Source organism: Lucilia sericata, unplaced genomic scaffold (assembly GCF_015586225.1).
Source record: "Lucilia sericata isolate MDLA Ls3-8-SP2 unplaced genomic scaffold, ASM1558622v1 Contig000040F_arrow, whole genome shotgun sequence".
Lineage (NCBI taxonomy): Eukaryota > Metazoa > Arthropoda > Insecta > Diptera > Calliphoridae > Lucilia > Lucilia sericata.
Genome location: NW_023994078.1, coordinates 737,718 through 752,755, shown reverse-complemented (window position 1 = coordinate 752,755; position 15,038 = coordinate 737,718). Strand labels below are relative to the sequence as shown.

The window sequence follows — 15,038 nt, the reverse complement described above, 5'->3', positions numbered from 1 at the left end:
CCCTTAAATGTCCGAATATCCAAAAAGTACTAAATTCGTATTTTTATTTTTTCGTTAGGTTATAAAGGAGTCAAAAATATTTTTTGTATGTTCATTGGTTTAAAAGATACATGGGGTGCATAAAAAGTACCAAAATACATTTTTTACCCGTTTGTTCCCTAAAGGAGCCGAATTTGAAGAAAGTACCAGACACCTGTCCGCTTATTTGTTAAATGAACGACAATATGATATAAACTGTTTTTGTATCTTTACTAGTTTAGGAGATATGAGGTTACCGAATTTACCCGTTTTTACTCTTTTTACCCCCTAAACATTCGAATTTCCAAAAAGCCCGTCTTAGTGGATCTTTTTGGTGGGAGACCAATCTCCTGTCCAAATTTCAGCTCTTTAGCTTCAACCGTTTAGGCCGTGCGATGATGAATCAGTCAGTCAGTGAGTCAGTAAGAATTTTATATATTACGATTTACATTTAGAGGAAAAATACACAAATAGACGATTTGTACAAATATAATTTATTTCTCGATTTTTTTTCGAACAGAAATCAAACTTATTATTTTTTAAAAGGTATTCTTCGCGAAATTCCAAATAATTAAAAAATAAATTTAATATCTGCTTAAAAAATAACTTTTAGCCGTGGACAAAATAGCTATGCTATTGTAAAAAAATATTTTTAAACCCACAATAATTTATATTTTATTAAGTATTTTGTCTCCCCTGTAAAATAATAAAAATAATTTATATTTTTTTTATTTTATTTCTTAAAGGAATGACATGCCTGTTTTGTTTGAATATGTTAGCTGAAGTTTGTGGAACCGATATTACAACAAAATTGCTGCTCCCAACTGTATTACTATTGGCTTCAGATCCTGTTGCAAACGTCCGCTTTAATGTGGCAAAAACTCTTCAGAAGATTTCGCCCTATCTCGATAGCACTGTTATTGATTCACAGGTTAAAAAAACGTTGGAAAAACTTAATGCTGATACAGACGTTGATGTCCAACATTTTGCTTCTGAAGCTATCGCTGGTATTGCTGCAGGTAATTAAAAAGTATTGTATAATTATTTCTAGAAATTGTAGCGCAGTATACTTCGATCAATAATTTTTGATCTTAAGCATTATATAGGAATATCGAACAAGTTTTTAAGCTACTATGTACATTAGTTAATAAAGTTATTCACGTCATCATTTTACCTTGTGGAAAATTGTGAAAGTTCAAAATTTTGCACTAATATTACAACAACCATAAATAAAATAATTTCCCATTAGCGTTTGCTTTTTGCACTACATTCAACCTAATACATACAACTGCGACTGACAGCACGACTTAAATGTATGTGTTTACATGTGTAAGTACTCAATCAATATGTCAAACTTGTACTTTGCGCGTAAAAAGTAAAAATGTTTAACTTTAATGAGAAAACTACAATTTTAGAAAAGAAGAACAAAAACAGCTGTAAAAGTTTTTATTTTGTTAATTGCGAATTTTATGTGGTAAAAAACATGTTTAAATACAAAAGGCCTTATTCATAATCAATTTTTTTGTTATGAATAAGAGGATAATTTAAATATATTTTTATACCCTTCACCTTCATGAGAAGGGTATATATAAGTTTGTCATTCCGTTTGTAATTTCCAAAGTATAATTTTCCGACCCTATAAAGTATATATATTCTGAATCCTTATAGATAGCGGAGTCGATTAAGCCATGTCCGTCTGTCTGTTTGTCTGTCTGTCTGTCCGTCTGTCTGTCAGTTGAAATCAGTTTTCTGAAGACCCCAGATATCTTCAGGATCCAAATCTTCAATAATTCTATCAGACATGCTTTCGAGAATCAGCAAAATCCGTCCATAAACAACGGAGATATAAGCAAAAATCCGAGACAACCTCTGAAATCTTCATAAAAATTTTTTGAGTATTTCGTTTCATATGTTTGGATGGCTGTGTGTTTCATTGCCTTGTGCATGTTGTTTTTGTTTCTTAGTGTATTTAGATTCGTATGTTTGGATGGCTGTGTGTTTCATTGCCTTGTGTATGTTGTTTTTGTTTCTTAGCGTATTCAGTTTCGTATGTTTAGATGGCTGTGTGTTTCATTGCCTTGTGTATATTGATTTTTTTTCTAGGTGAATTCAGTTCCGTATGTTTGGATGTCTGTTGGTTTCATTGCGTTGTGTATTTTGTTTTTGTTTTTATGTGTATTTCGTATTTCGTTTCGTATGTTTGGATGTCTGTTGGTTTGCCTGCCTTGTGTATTTTGTTTGTTGCGTGTTTATTAAATAAACTTTATTTCGTTTAGCTTTGTTGTTGTTCATTATGTTTTGCTATAGCTATAATAATGATATAGTCGGAAAATGAAATATGTAAATTAAAATTTTATAAAATTGATATTTTTTAAATACACTATGGTGAAGGGTATATAAGATTCGGCACAGCTGAATATAGCACTCTTACTTGTTTTAATTTAAATTAATACGAAATGCAATGATTGAGCCTACCTTATTTTCTGTTGCTTTTATTTGATTTAATTAGTTTTTTATTTAATTTTATTTTATTTATTTAATCAATTCCATATTCATACATATGTTCATTAGGGATATAACTAATTTGGCGAAATGTTTGGCATACCACCAATTTAAATATATTTTTTTAATTTAAATTAATACGAAATGCAATGATTGAGCCTACCTTATTTTCTGTTGCTGTTATTTGATTTGATTAGTTTTTTATTTAATTTTATTTTATTTATTTAATCAATTCCATATACATACATATGTTCATTAGAGATATTACTAATTTGGCGAAATATTTGACATAGCACCGCGTGATTGCCAATGTTGTATAAGTAATGAAAATATTTTTTTTGGTCGTTTGGAATCAAAAACATCACGCACCAACCCCAATTTCTAATATAAACCAAATTGTTTTCAAGTTTTTATTTTTTTTATTTTAAAATTTAAATATTTATATGTGTGTATATGGGCATTTTTACCGAAAAGTATACTTTTGTCATTTGATCCCTTAATCAAAAAGTCCATAAAAATAATTGGTTGATCATATGACCAAACCGATTAAACTGGGTTTAAACAGCTAAATTCTTATAAGCATATCTAATTGGATTATCTAAAAAACGGTGCATATCCACTTGGATACCTTAAGGTCCATTGTGATTCCCTTCAAAGAGTGAAGATTCAAAAACAGAGAAACAAAAGAAAAACACTACAAGTTAAACCAGAAAGAAATAATGTAAAAGGATAGATATAATTAACAAGTCAGTACCACAAAGTATAAAGTGATGAGAGAGAAAATCTTCGTCCCCCTATAAAGCCCAGCCCACTAATGCTCTTGGCAAAACCTATTAAACTGCAAGGGTCAAGACCCGCAATATCCCATATCGTCGTAGAACCTTTTCCCTGGCCATTTCAGCCTGAGACTCTGTATCCTAGGACAGTAGCATAACCTACAATAGTCCGGTGTATTATTGTCCCATTTACTGACAAATGCCCTAACTGAGCAGTGCCCCGTTAGCATCCCTATCAGAATTTTTAGACTGCGTCTATCCAATTCTATAAGTATTTTGGTAGCTCCTATATCAAGTTTTGGCCATAAGGCCTTTGATACATTGCAATCCAATCTACTATTCCAGGACTGGTTTATGATGTCACGGATTCTTTCAGCCTGTAATAGTGACAAATGGGTGGTTTTAACGTCCTTTCTCTGTCATCTATATCAAGGTTAGATTCTATCAGAGGTGTTTCCCCGAAGTCTAGAAAACAAAATCCACTGTGAAGGTGGTGCGACTATGGTCCGAAAATGAACAATCCGTTGCAACCAGTGTTACCCTATGTCATGTTTTCCCTTTTTTTGCAAGTTTTTTGAGATTCAAAAAAGTTTTATTCCAATAAAAAAAGTTTTTTGAAAATTTATACAGTTTTTCAGTTTTTATTTTATTTAATCAATAAATAAGTTTAAAATAAAAAAACAATGTTTACCATTAACAAAATAATATTTTATACCATTAATATTCGAGATATTCCTAAAAACTGAAAAAAATTGACCGGTGTTGATGACCTTAATCCCTTAGAATAGACGTTAAGGACACAATGCACTTCGACCATATTGTAGAGATTTTGTGCAGCCCATTGGTTCACCATACTAGGCCAAATTCGCGCATGAAGATAAATGGATTAATCGGTGAGTGTTTGAAGATATCATCTGGGTCTGGGTAAGACAAAATCTTCGTGTTTCGAGTTCCCAATGACGGGTAGTTACAAAAGTTCAGAGGTTTCCTCTTGTAGTACACAGAATCTACATAGATTCATCATGACATTTCAAGTGTAAATTTATGGTGTCTAAGACCACAATATCCAGTAATTCCTTGCTACTGATGTTAAGGAAAAGTTCTGTACCAATTATCATTAAGCTATTCAAAATTCCTCAATTTGCTCATTTTTTCACTAATTTTTCTTGGGTATTTTGTAATTTTAGTACAAAAAAAGTTTTTTTTGTTGAAAAAAAGTTTTTTTCATAAAAATAAAAAGTTTTCTTCAAAAAATATATGGCAACACTGGTTGCAACCCTCCAATCCCCAACGAGATCATCTAAAGGGTTAATTAAAGTTATATCTATAACAGCCTCCCTATCTCTGTTTCTGAACGTCGGCGTATCACCCTTGTTGAGATTATTATCAGTTATAAAGTTAAAAAGCTGCTGGGTTAATGTCGCTACATTTGCCAATTGTCGATTTTAAGAACTCCAAGGAGTTATTGTTTCCATAATTGACAACTTTCACGCCCTTAACACAGTCTGCACCATTAAAGGATACATCCTCCGAACTACCCTCAAAGATGGCCATTTCATCAATCACCTACCTTCAATTGATTGCCAAAAATCGGTACTGATCCTCCTATCTGGATCATTCCTATCAATGACTGCCACTTGAAGGCATACATCCAGACTGGTTGACTTCTTCACCTTCTTGCTGAATGATCATCCCCATATCTGGCTCTCTTAATTGTCTCCTTACGGGGACCTTTAGGAGCGCCAGCCGGGGATGGACCAGACTTCTTCGAAGTGTTTGGAGACTTTGGCACCACTGGTTTAGAGGGTCAGTCACTACCGGAGCCCTTTCCCCTACTGAAATCCAGTACCTTTCTTTACCTTTCCTGGTGTCTTGGCCACCTTGCTAGGTGCAGCTCGCTCCGAAAACATGAGCTCCTTGGTTTCCGGGATACCACCCTCATTGCCTATTCAACTAACTACAAAACTAATATTTCGTTAAGTTTCCCAGCGGTAAAAATACACATTATGTACTCGCTTATCTAAGCGATATTTCTTGGCTGTCAGTGGTGATGACACAATATCATTAGGGCAAATTCAAATTTAACTTACATAAGCGAAGTTAATGAGACGCTTATAAACACTTGCAAATAGAATGTAATGTATTTTAAGTAGAATTTTGTAACCGATTATGGCCAATAGGCTAGGTTTATTTTGAAAATATATTAAATTAAAAATTAAATTAAAATATTATATTTCGATATTTTATGAAATAATGGTTTGAATTAGCCATTTTTATTCAATATCTGTTGACCAATGTAAGAAAGATCTTCATTAAAAATTATTCTCAATTTTATTTATTTAATTTTTCTTTATGTTTGCTGGGTTGAGCCAATATTCACACTTGAAAATAATATTAAAAAAAAAATAAAAACAATTGAAAAATTAGTTTTTTTCTGAAAATGTTTTCAATAATTTTATGGCAAAAACATGACTTTTAGCAATGTTTATTGCAGCAACAGGGGCTATTTTGCTAAAGGAATTGTGCTAATGCTTAAATTAACGCTTGATATAAACGATTATTGTTAATTTCAAAGCAACCCAAATGCTATACAAGAATAGGCTCTTTAAAAAATTCGACTCAACAATTTTATATATATGAAAATTTGATTATATATTGTTATATTGAGCAGTACATTCATCAATTAAGCAAACATCAATCTCTTGAATATAACTTCAACATTAAAAACTACTATATAACATATTGCAACTTTCTCGCAATGTAGTAGGGTATGATGTATTCGGATACATTTTGTACTTTCATATTTTTGTTATTTTATGTAAACAAAAATAAAAATACTCATACAAATGTATTAAATTCACACAGAACCTGTACATGTGAGAGAGTAATATTTCTAACTCTCAGTAACAGTTCTATTTATTTTTCTATGGTTAATACTACTGGTTCATAGTTTCTTGTATACATAGATTTTTTCATGTGTGAAAATGACTGTTGCACGGTGTTATAATTCAATAAAAATATAATTTAACAATTTTAACGAAATTAACGGAAATTAATCTTAATTTTCTTTTGAAATTTTCGGCCATCTACCTTTACAGCTGTAAAGAAACAAGAAGAAATTGTCAGTATTAAAACTAGAATGTTTCAATAAAATAACTTTTTCAACAAAACACAACTTTTCTTATAAAAGATCAACTTTAAACTGACATAGAAACAAATATAATTCTGCTTTTCATGCATTGAAAAGAAAAAAAGGTATTTTATTTTTGTTTTTTTTTTTTTTAAGAAATAAAAACAAAAAACAACATTAAAATGGCAGTTAATTCACTGCTTAAATCGTAATCTATGTTATAATTAGAGTTCATGATACATATATTGGATTACGCATACATTGCACTCTAAGTGCTTAACATATGAAAAATCATAATCATAAAATTATAAGTTTGCAAAAGATACAAGTATTGCCTCAAATAGTTACAAATTTGAACAGTCACTAACAAAAGGCTGCAATAATTTTCTTTGCACTAATTTTTTTTAAATGAAAATTAAAGAATTTTTAAGACAATAAATGATTCATTTTTTTTAAAAGATACATCTATTAAAATGGAAAATACAGATTTTGATAGCGATGACACTATAATGGACTCTACATAAGCAGTTACTCCAAAAACATTTAATGCTTTAAAAAGAAATGAAACACCTGAATTCCAAAACTGTTCCAGTACAACGATTATTTTCTTTTAACGGAATGGTGGACTCTCCTCGGAGAAATAAATTTATTCAGCAATAGCTTGGAAACTTTGTAAATAATGAAAGTTTTATTCATTGACTTAAATGAATTCACGACTTTAACCATTTCTAGACAGACTTATTAACTTAAACTTTCAATTTAGTGAAACATTTCTCCTTGGAAAAAAAAAAATAGCGCAGGAATATTTTTTGAACTAATAATTTAGTGTAGAAAAAAATATTTCACTAGGCTGTAAAAACAAATATTTTAACTGTTTTTAAATATTTTTAGTTAAAAATTTTAAATATCACTATCACTATTGTTGAGTTGGGCTTATATTTTTCAATTCATCACTAAACTTAAATAAAAGTAGTGAATAATTTTGAACTACCACTAATTATACTGTGTGACAAAATTACAAAAAATCAATACACTAATCGCGAGACCTAGTGAAGTTGGTAGGTCTAGTAGAGTAGATTACAGTACCATTTTTAGAATCTTCAATATACCCTAAAAATCGGATGATATTGAAAAAAACGCTTTCTGTTGACTAGACAGACCAAAAAAAATATATCTCACAATTTTCTTAACCGATTTAATATTTTGCAACTGTTTTGAAAAGAGTTTCCTTTGTTCTTTTTAAAAAGTATACACACTTTTATATTTTTTCACGGAAATGTGTTAAATATTAAGTTCTGAATACAAATTTTTATATATTTTTTTCATTTTTTTACAATTCAAGATCATTTTTGACCCACACTTTATTTCAAAACATATTTTTTAAATATTTTTTATTTTAGTCCATATTTCTATGAATAAAATAAGATATGAAGATAAAAACTGCCAGAAATATAATTTTTTTTCGCAAAATCAAAAATTTACCAAGATGAAAAAAAAATATATAAAAATTTGTATTCAGATCTAAATATTTTACACATTTCCGTAAAAAATATAAAAGTGTGTATACTTTTTAAAAAGAACAAAGGAAACTTTTTTCAAAACAGTTGAAAAATATTAAATCGGTTAAGAAAATTTTGAGATATAATGTTTTTGGTCTGTCTAGTCAACAAAAAGCGTTTTTTTTTTCCAATATCTTCCGATTTTTAGGGAAGATTCTAAAAATGGTAAAATGATCTACTCATCTAGGTCTATAAAAATTATTATGTAGCGTAACGAGTGTTTTTTATGTGTTATTAGTGATAGTTAAAAATTAGTGCACTACCCCCATCACTGATGTTTATCATGCTTTGAAAAGGAGAACATTAAGTTGGCTTTCAAATGCTGGTGAATTTGTAAGAATTTATGAGGAAAGTAATGAGTTGTGCTAAGTTTTATAAAAAAAACTTTCAAGTTTCTGTAATTTTTGTAACAAATTCTAAAAATGTTTATAAACATTTTTATACAAAAATAATTTGTATAGAAAAAACAAAATAATAGAGGAACATGCTAGTAGAAAACTTAGCAAAACTCATCAAGTTTTTCATAGATTTTTATAAAATGACAAGTTTTGGAAACCATTCTTAATGTGATACGAAGGTAATAAAAGGTGAACTTACTGCCTCATGGCCGAAGCTCGAGTTCTTTAACAAAGTGCTTGTACATGGACCGGCTCAGCCATGTACAAAAATTGCTACCTGAGTTCTTCATTGAAGAATTCAGGGGCGCGTGGTCTATCCAGTGGATGAAAAAGACCAATGTGAAATTAGGCCGTCAAGGCAGGTGTTCACGTTAAACTCTCGACATTCTTGCCTCATGGCCGATGTAGAACATGATGAAAATGAAAAAAGTGTGATTTTTTCATGAAAAATGTTTGTTGGTAAAAACAAATCATTCGAAATTTTATAATTTTCAAATCATTGGAAAAGATCGTGATTATCTCTAGTTAATACACAATAAAAAATATTTACTTTATTTTAAATAGTGTTGCCATATTTTTCATTTTTGTCTCTTAACCTCCCTTTTTGTTTTTGACATGTATTTAACTAAATGCTTTACAGAGGTTTCCAATTGTAAACATTACTCAAATGAAGGAGCATAGTTTTATTTTGTACTGTAACATTCGAAAATTAAAGGCAAAGAATATTTTTCATTTAAAATGTTTGTACATGAATTTTCATTGTTGATGAAACACAAACAAAATTATGTTTGCAATTTCTGAAACAAAGCAACGACATCCTACTTTGTTTAATGCTGGTCAGCTAAATGGAATATTTGTATTTTTTTGCGCTTTTAGAGATTTTTGTTTATTGTAAAAAAAAACAGTATGACGTTCTAAGCGAGCAATCTAAGCACTTAGAGTAATATATTGGATTAAGCATACAATCCAATATATCATGCACTCTAATTATATATTTAAGCAGAGAGTTAACTGCCATTTTAATGTTGTTTTTGTTTTTATTTCTTTACAAAACAAACATAAAGTACCGTTTTTTTCTTTTCAATACATGTAAAGCAGAATTATTTTTGTTTCTATGTCAGTTTAAAGTTGATCTTCTATAAGCAAAGTTGCGTTTTTTGAAAAAGTTATTTTATTGAAAAATTTAAAATACTTATGGTGATCTAAATGGTAAGAACGGATTTAAAAAATACGGTAAATTTACTTCATACATTCTAGTTTTAATACTGAAAATTTCTTCTTGTTTGTTTACAGAAGCTGTAAAGGAAGATGGCCGAAAATTTCAAAAGAAAATTAGGTTAGGTTAGGTTTATTGAATTATAATACATATTAACTATGTTTGATGATAATTTTTAAATAAACTTGCATAAATTTAAAATTAATATTAAACAAAAATATATTTTTTCTATAACAAAATCGGAAGGCATGCTACTTTGACTTACAAATGCAAATAGGATTGTAATCTACATACATTAGGTACATTCTATTTGCAAGAGTTTATAAGCGTCTCATTAACTTCGCTTATGTAAGTTAAATTTTAATTTGCCCTTATGATATTGTGTCATCACCACTGACTGCCACGAAATATCGCTTAGATAAGCGAGTACATAATGTGTATTTTACCGCTGGGTAACTTAACAAAGTGATCGGGAGAAATTAAAAGTAAATTCGTACTCTATGTACTATAATGAAATGGAATTGGTATATGAGAACCCCTATTTGTTTTGTGGTGTATCACTGTGTTATGTAATGAAATTGTAGTTTATGAAATATTAGTTTTGTAGTTAGTTCAATAGGCAATGAGGGTGGTATCCCGGAACCCAAAGAGCTCATGTCTTCGGAGCGAACTGTGGAGGTAAAGGGTCTACCACCTAAAAACCCTAGCAAGGTGCCCAAGGTAAAGATGACTGGTAAACATCCGGCCCGCTCTCCTACTGATCTCCGCAAGGATGTCAGTAGGGGAAAGTAGCCGGTAGTGACCGACCCTCCAAACCAGGATTGTCAAAGTCACCAAGCACTTCGAAGAGGTCTGGTCCATCCCCGGCTGGCGCTCCTAAAGGTCCCCGTAAGGAGACAATTAAGAGAGCCAGATCTGGGGTTGATCAACCCTCTTCATTCAGCAAGTAGGTGAAAAAGTCGACCAGTCTGGATGTATACCTTCAAGTGGCAGTCATTGATCGGAATGATCCAGATGGGAGGATCAGTGGCAATCAATTGAAGTTAGGCTGATTGATGAAAACGCCATATTTGAGGGTAGTTCGGAGGATATATCCCTTTAATGGTGCCGACTGGGTTGAGGACGTGAAAGTTGTCAATTGTGGAAATAAGAACTCCTTAGAGTTCTTAAAATCGACAATTGGCAATTAACCATTCGATTATTCATATAAATTTGTAATTTATTGTTTCGTATGTCCTTTAAACTATAAGTTCCTTTTACAGGGTCATAAGAGCTGCCCTGCAGAACGACGAACTAATTCGACAATGGTTTATCAACATTCACTAAGAACTACCACTAGTGAATTTTCAACCCACAAGCAATGTTATTTACTTGAATTTCATTGCGAGTGGCATACGGTGACCAGACGTTCTGTATTATACAAAACAATACTGTATTTTAGAGCCCTGTTCTGTATAAATTATTCTTTACTGAAAAAAACTTGAAAATTTTCTGTATTTTAGCGTTCTCTGTTTGTTCAGTATTTCGTTTTTTTTAGTTAAAATCGCATAAGAATTGCATAAAACTTCTGACACAAATGTAGGTAATTTACCAACATTTACCAACACTCATAAGTAGAGCATGTATTTGTTTTCTTTTTGTACTTTATTAATTAATAAATTTTTATTTTTCTAACAATCAATATAATAAAGATTAAAACTTTATTAATTGAAATTTAATAAAGAAAAATAACTTGAGTTAGAAAATGGTGTTTTGTGTATTTTATTTTCTCCTATTCTGTATTTTGCTCTAAAAATATGATCACCGTACTTATGCACAACATGTTTCCATTAATATCACTAGTTTAAATTTTCCAACAAAAAGGAATAAGTAAAAAGAAAAAATTAATTCTGAAACTGGGGTTGAACTTGGTGTCTATCGGTTTGAAGTTAGAAGATTTCAGCACTGAGCTACTGATCTTTTACCGTATAGACATTGTTATAAGTAAAATAATTGACAATTATTGATAACAGAAATTGTTAATAATTTTAAAAAAATTTTAATTTTATAAAATTATTAAAATATAATGTTTTCTTATAGTAAATATGTATATATTACCCAGCGGTAAATGAAACAAAGTGCTTAGATAATATTCGATGACATCAGTATGACAATCTAAGTAGAGTTAGATTTAAGCAGAGAGTTAGCTGCCTTTTTCATGTTGTTTTTTGTTTTTATATCTTAAAAAAAAAACAGAACTAAAGTACCGTTTTATTTTTCTTTTGTATATATACTACATGAAAAGAATAATATTTTTGTTTCAGTTTAAAGTTGATCTTTTGTAAGTAAAGTTGTGTTTTCTTAAAAAAGTTATTTTATTCACCCCTATCTGCATTTCAATTCGAATAAAAATTTTCTCCGTTTGGCAACTTTGGTATTCTGCATTTTTATTCGAAGCTCCGTCACAAAAATAACAACTTAGAAAAACGTAGTTACGATCGTAATGCAGAATACATACAATCGTAAAGCATTGAAATAAGGTTGAATTACTTCTTTTTCTTACGATTTCGTTTCTTTGTTGAAGTACCAATTTTCAATAGTAGCGTAACTGAATGCGGAAACATAATCGAAATGCAGAATAGGGTTGATTGTAAAAATTTTAAATAATTGTGGTGATCTAAATGGCAGAAACGGATTTAAAAATTGGGGTAAATTTACTTCATACATTCTAGTTTTAATACTGACAATTTCCTCTTGTTTGTTTACAGGATCTGTAAAGGAAGATGGCCGAAAGTTTCAAAAGAAAATTAAGATTCATTTTATTTATCTTCGTTAAAATTGTTTAATTTTATTTTTATTGAATTAACTATAATACATGTTTATTATTTGATGATAATTTTTAAATAAACTTACATAATTTAAAATAAATGTAAAAAAATATATATTTCTTCTATAACAAAATCGGAAGACATGGTACTTTGACTTACAAATGCAAAATACATTACATTCTTATTTGCAAGCGTTTATAGGCGTCTAATTAACTTCGCTTAGAACTCCACACATTATGTAAGTGAAATTTTAATTTGTCTTAATGAAACTGTGGCTTACATTCTAAGCGAGAGCACATCGATGTGGCAGCCTAGGACACTTTTATGTTTAATCTATGTGGAAGAATAAGTGAAAGCATCACCACTGCCTGCCACGAAATATCACTTAGATAAGCGAGTACATAATGTGTATTTTTACCGCTGGGTATGCCACATAAGTCTACAAACGATGTTTTTGTTCGGTATTTTTGTAAATGATATGTTTTGAGAAATATAAATTCAGTTCCAATGAATAACATATTTTTAACAGAAAAATAATTTTTTTAATTTTTAAAAGTCTACAAACGATGGATTTAAATGTTTAATACAAAATAAATTACTTTCCGAAAATGAAAGGGAATATCTTCATATTTTTTTGGATAAATATTTCTATATGTTGTGTTCTCCAAAACATAAATATATTTATATGTATGTATGTATGTATGTACGTATGTATGTATGTATGTATGTATGTATGTATGTATGTATGTATGTATGTATGTATGTATGTATGTATGTATGTATGTATGTATGTATGTATGTATGTATGTATGTATGTATGTATGTATGTATGTATGTATGTTTGTATGTATGTATGTATGTATGTATGCATGTATGTATGTATGTATGTATGTTTGTATGTATGTATGTATGTATGTATGTATGTATGTATGTATGTATGTATGTATGTATGTATGTATGTATGTATGTATGTATGTATGTATGTATGTATGTCTGTAGTCATTACTGATTATTTTAATGATTTTTTTCCAATATTAGAAATTATTTTGTCTCATGTGAAATACTTTTCTATATAAAAACACAACAATATTCCTTAAAAGTGGTTGTAGAAGTAATTAAAGGCGATATCATTATTTATAATATTGCTGTTCAAGAATCTGAAGTGTAGGTTAAGCAGAAGTAGGTTAATCAGGACAAATTCTTAAAATGTTTCTGAAGACTTGATATAAAAATCATTACATAAATTTAAAGGAAGAAAATTTATTATAAAGTTATAGAATTTTGTATGAAATATACATAAATTTTACTGTTAAAAAGTGAATTTTAATTAATCGATTAATTGGTAGTTTATTTCTTATTCGAAATTTGGCATTTTTCATTTATACAAAAAAATTCATCGATTAACCGATCAACGATTAATCGTTTGAATACCCTATTATATGGGCAATTTGATGTCAAGTGACTAAAAAAATCGATTTGGATGAAATTTGCACCAAGGACAGTACTATTGGATAGTAGGCCAGACACAGCTCTATAGGGCAAGAACTTCCGGACTTAGAGGTTCTTGACTAAGGGATCTTAAAGGAACAGCATTTGAAAAAATCTTATTCTCGAGTTAAAAAATATTTTTTGATAGATTTACCACTCACATCCCATTATGGGACTGTAAAGCCCTTAAAGAAAATTATATAAGATTTTCATTTTATCCAAATCGGAAGACATCGATTTTAAAGTTTAGACATTGACACTTGATAAACAATATGTATATTTTAATATAAAATTTATATAGAAGCAATAAGAAACTTTCTTTGAAATTACTTGCCATTTCAGTTTTTGTTAACCCTTTCAGGGTCAAAAATAATTAATGTCGAGAAAAGTACTTGAAAACTTATATATAAGATAATTTGAGTATGCTGAATCCGGAAAAAAATTTTGAATATGAGTTTTCCATAGTGCGTTATAGAAGGTCAAAGTTAAATGTTATAGTAAAAAAAATCTTAAAAACATAATCTATTGTAATGTCGAATATATTCGACAAAACTACCGAAAGAGTTAAGGTCAACCGCGAATGCAAAAATCTTTAAATGGGAAGATGATATAATAAGATGATTTATTATATACTGCAGAATTCAAATTCTGTATACATTGAAAAACTATGAGTTAAATGTCCTTTTTTGTTTACACTTAATTTAATGATTTTTGTTATATTAAACATTTTATTAAATTTTATATTTGTCTAGAAATGGCTATGGATATATTTCGAACTATAGTACCTCCTGTTCTCGGGTTTGTTGAAGAGGCCGCAATTGCAGCTAAATTGGCTACAGCTCCACCTTCTTTACGAGACACAAATAATGTAGAATGTCAGTATTATTATATTTGTCTCATTCATTGTTGTAGACATTTACATATATGCAAATCTAAAAATCTTATTAAATTCGATGTTTATGAATAAGACCCTTAATATGTGGATATAAAATAACAAAATAACATTGTGCAAGAGTAAAATGTTTTTACAAATTGTTAACCTTCAATGATGGAATTTGTTGTAGCAGAAAAGCCTTGTGAAATTTTTTACATTAATTTATATGTTTTGTTAAACATTATTATTTAAAATTGCAAAAAGACATTT

General features: G+C 29.6%; 1 protein-coding gene across 3 annotated transcripts in view; it reads left to right on the top strand.

The window, feature by feature from the left end:
- The window catches only part of LOC119613764 (serine/threonine-protein phosphatase PP2A 65 kDa regulatory subunit), a 163,918-nt gene that overhangs the window by 137,641 nt on the left and 11,239 nt on the right, over window positions 1-15,038 (top strand). For 2 of the 3 annotated variants that reach the window (XM_037969804.1, XM_037969813.1), the window contains exon 8: window positions 765-1,037. In XM_037969804.1, coding sequence (XP_037825732.1) covers window positions 765-1,037 — 273 coding nt within the window. Of the gene's footprint in view, window positions 1-764; window positions 1,038-14,646; window positions 14,770-15,038 lie in introns of all 3 variants that reach the window. The other variant, XM_037969797.1, reaches the window with a different exon arrangement.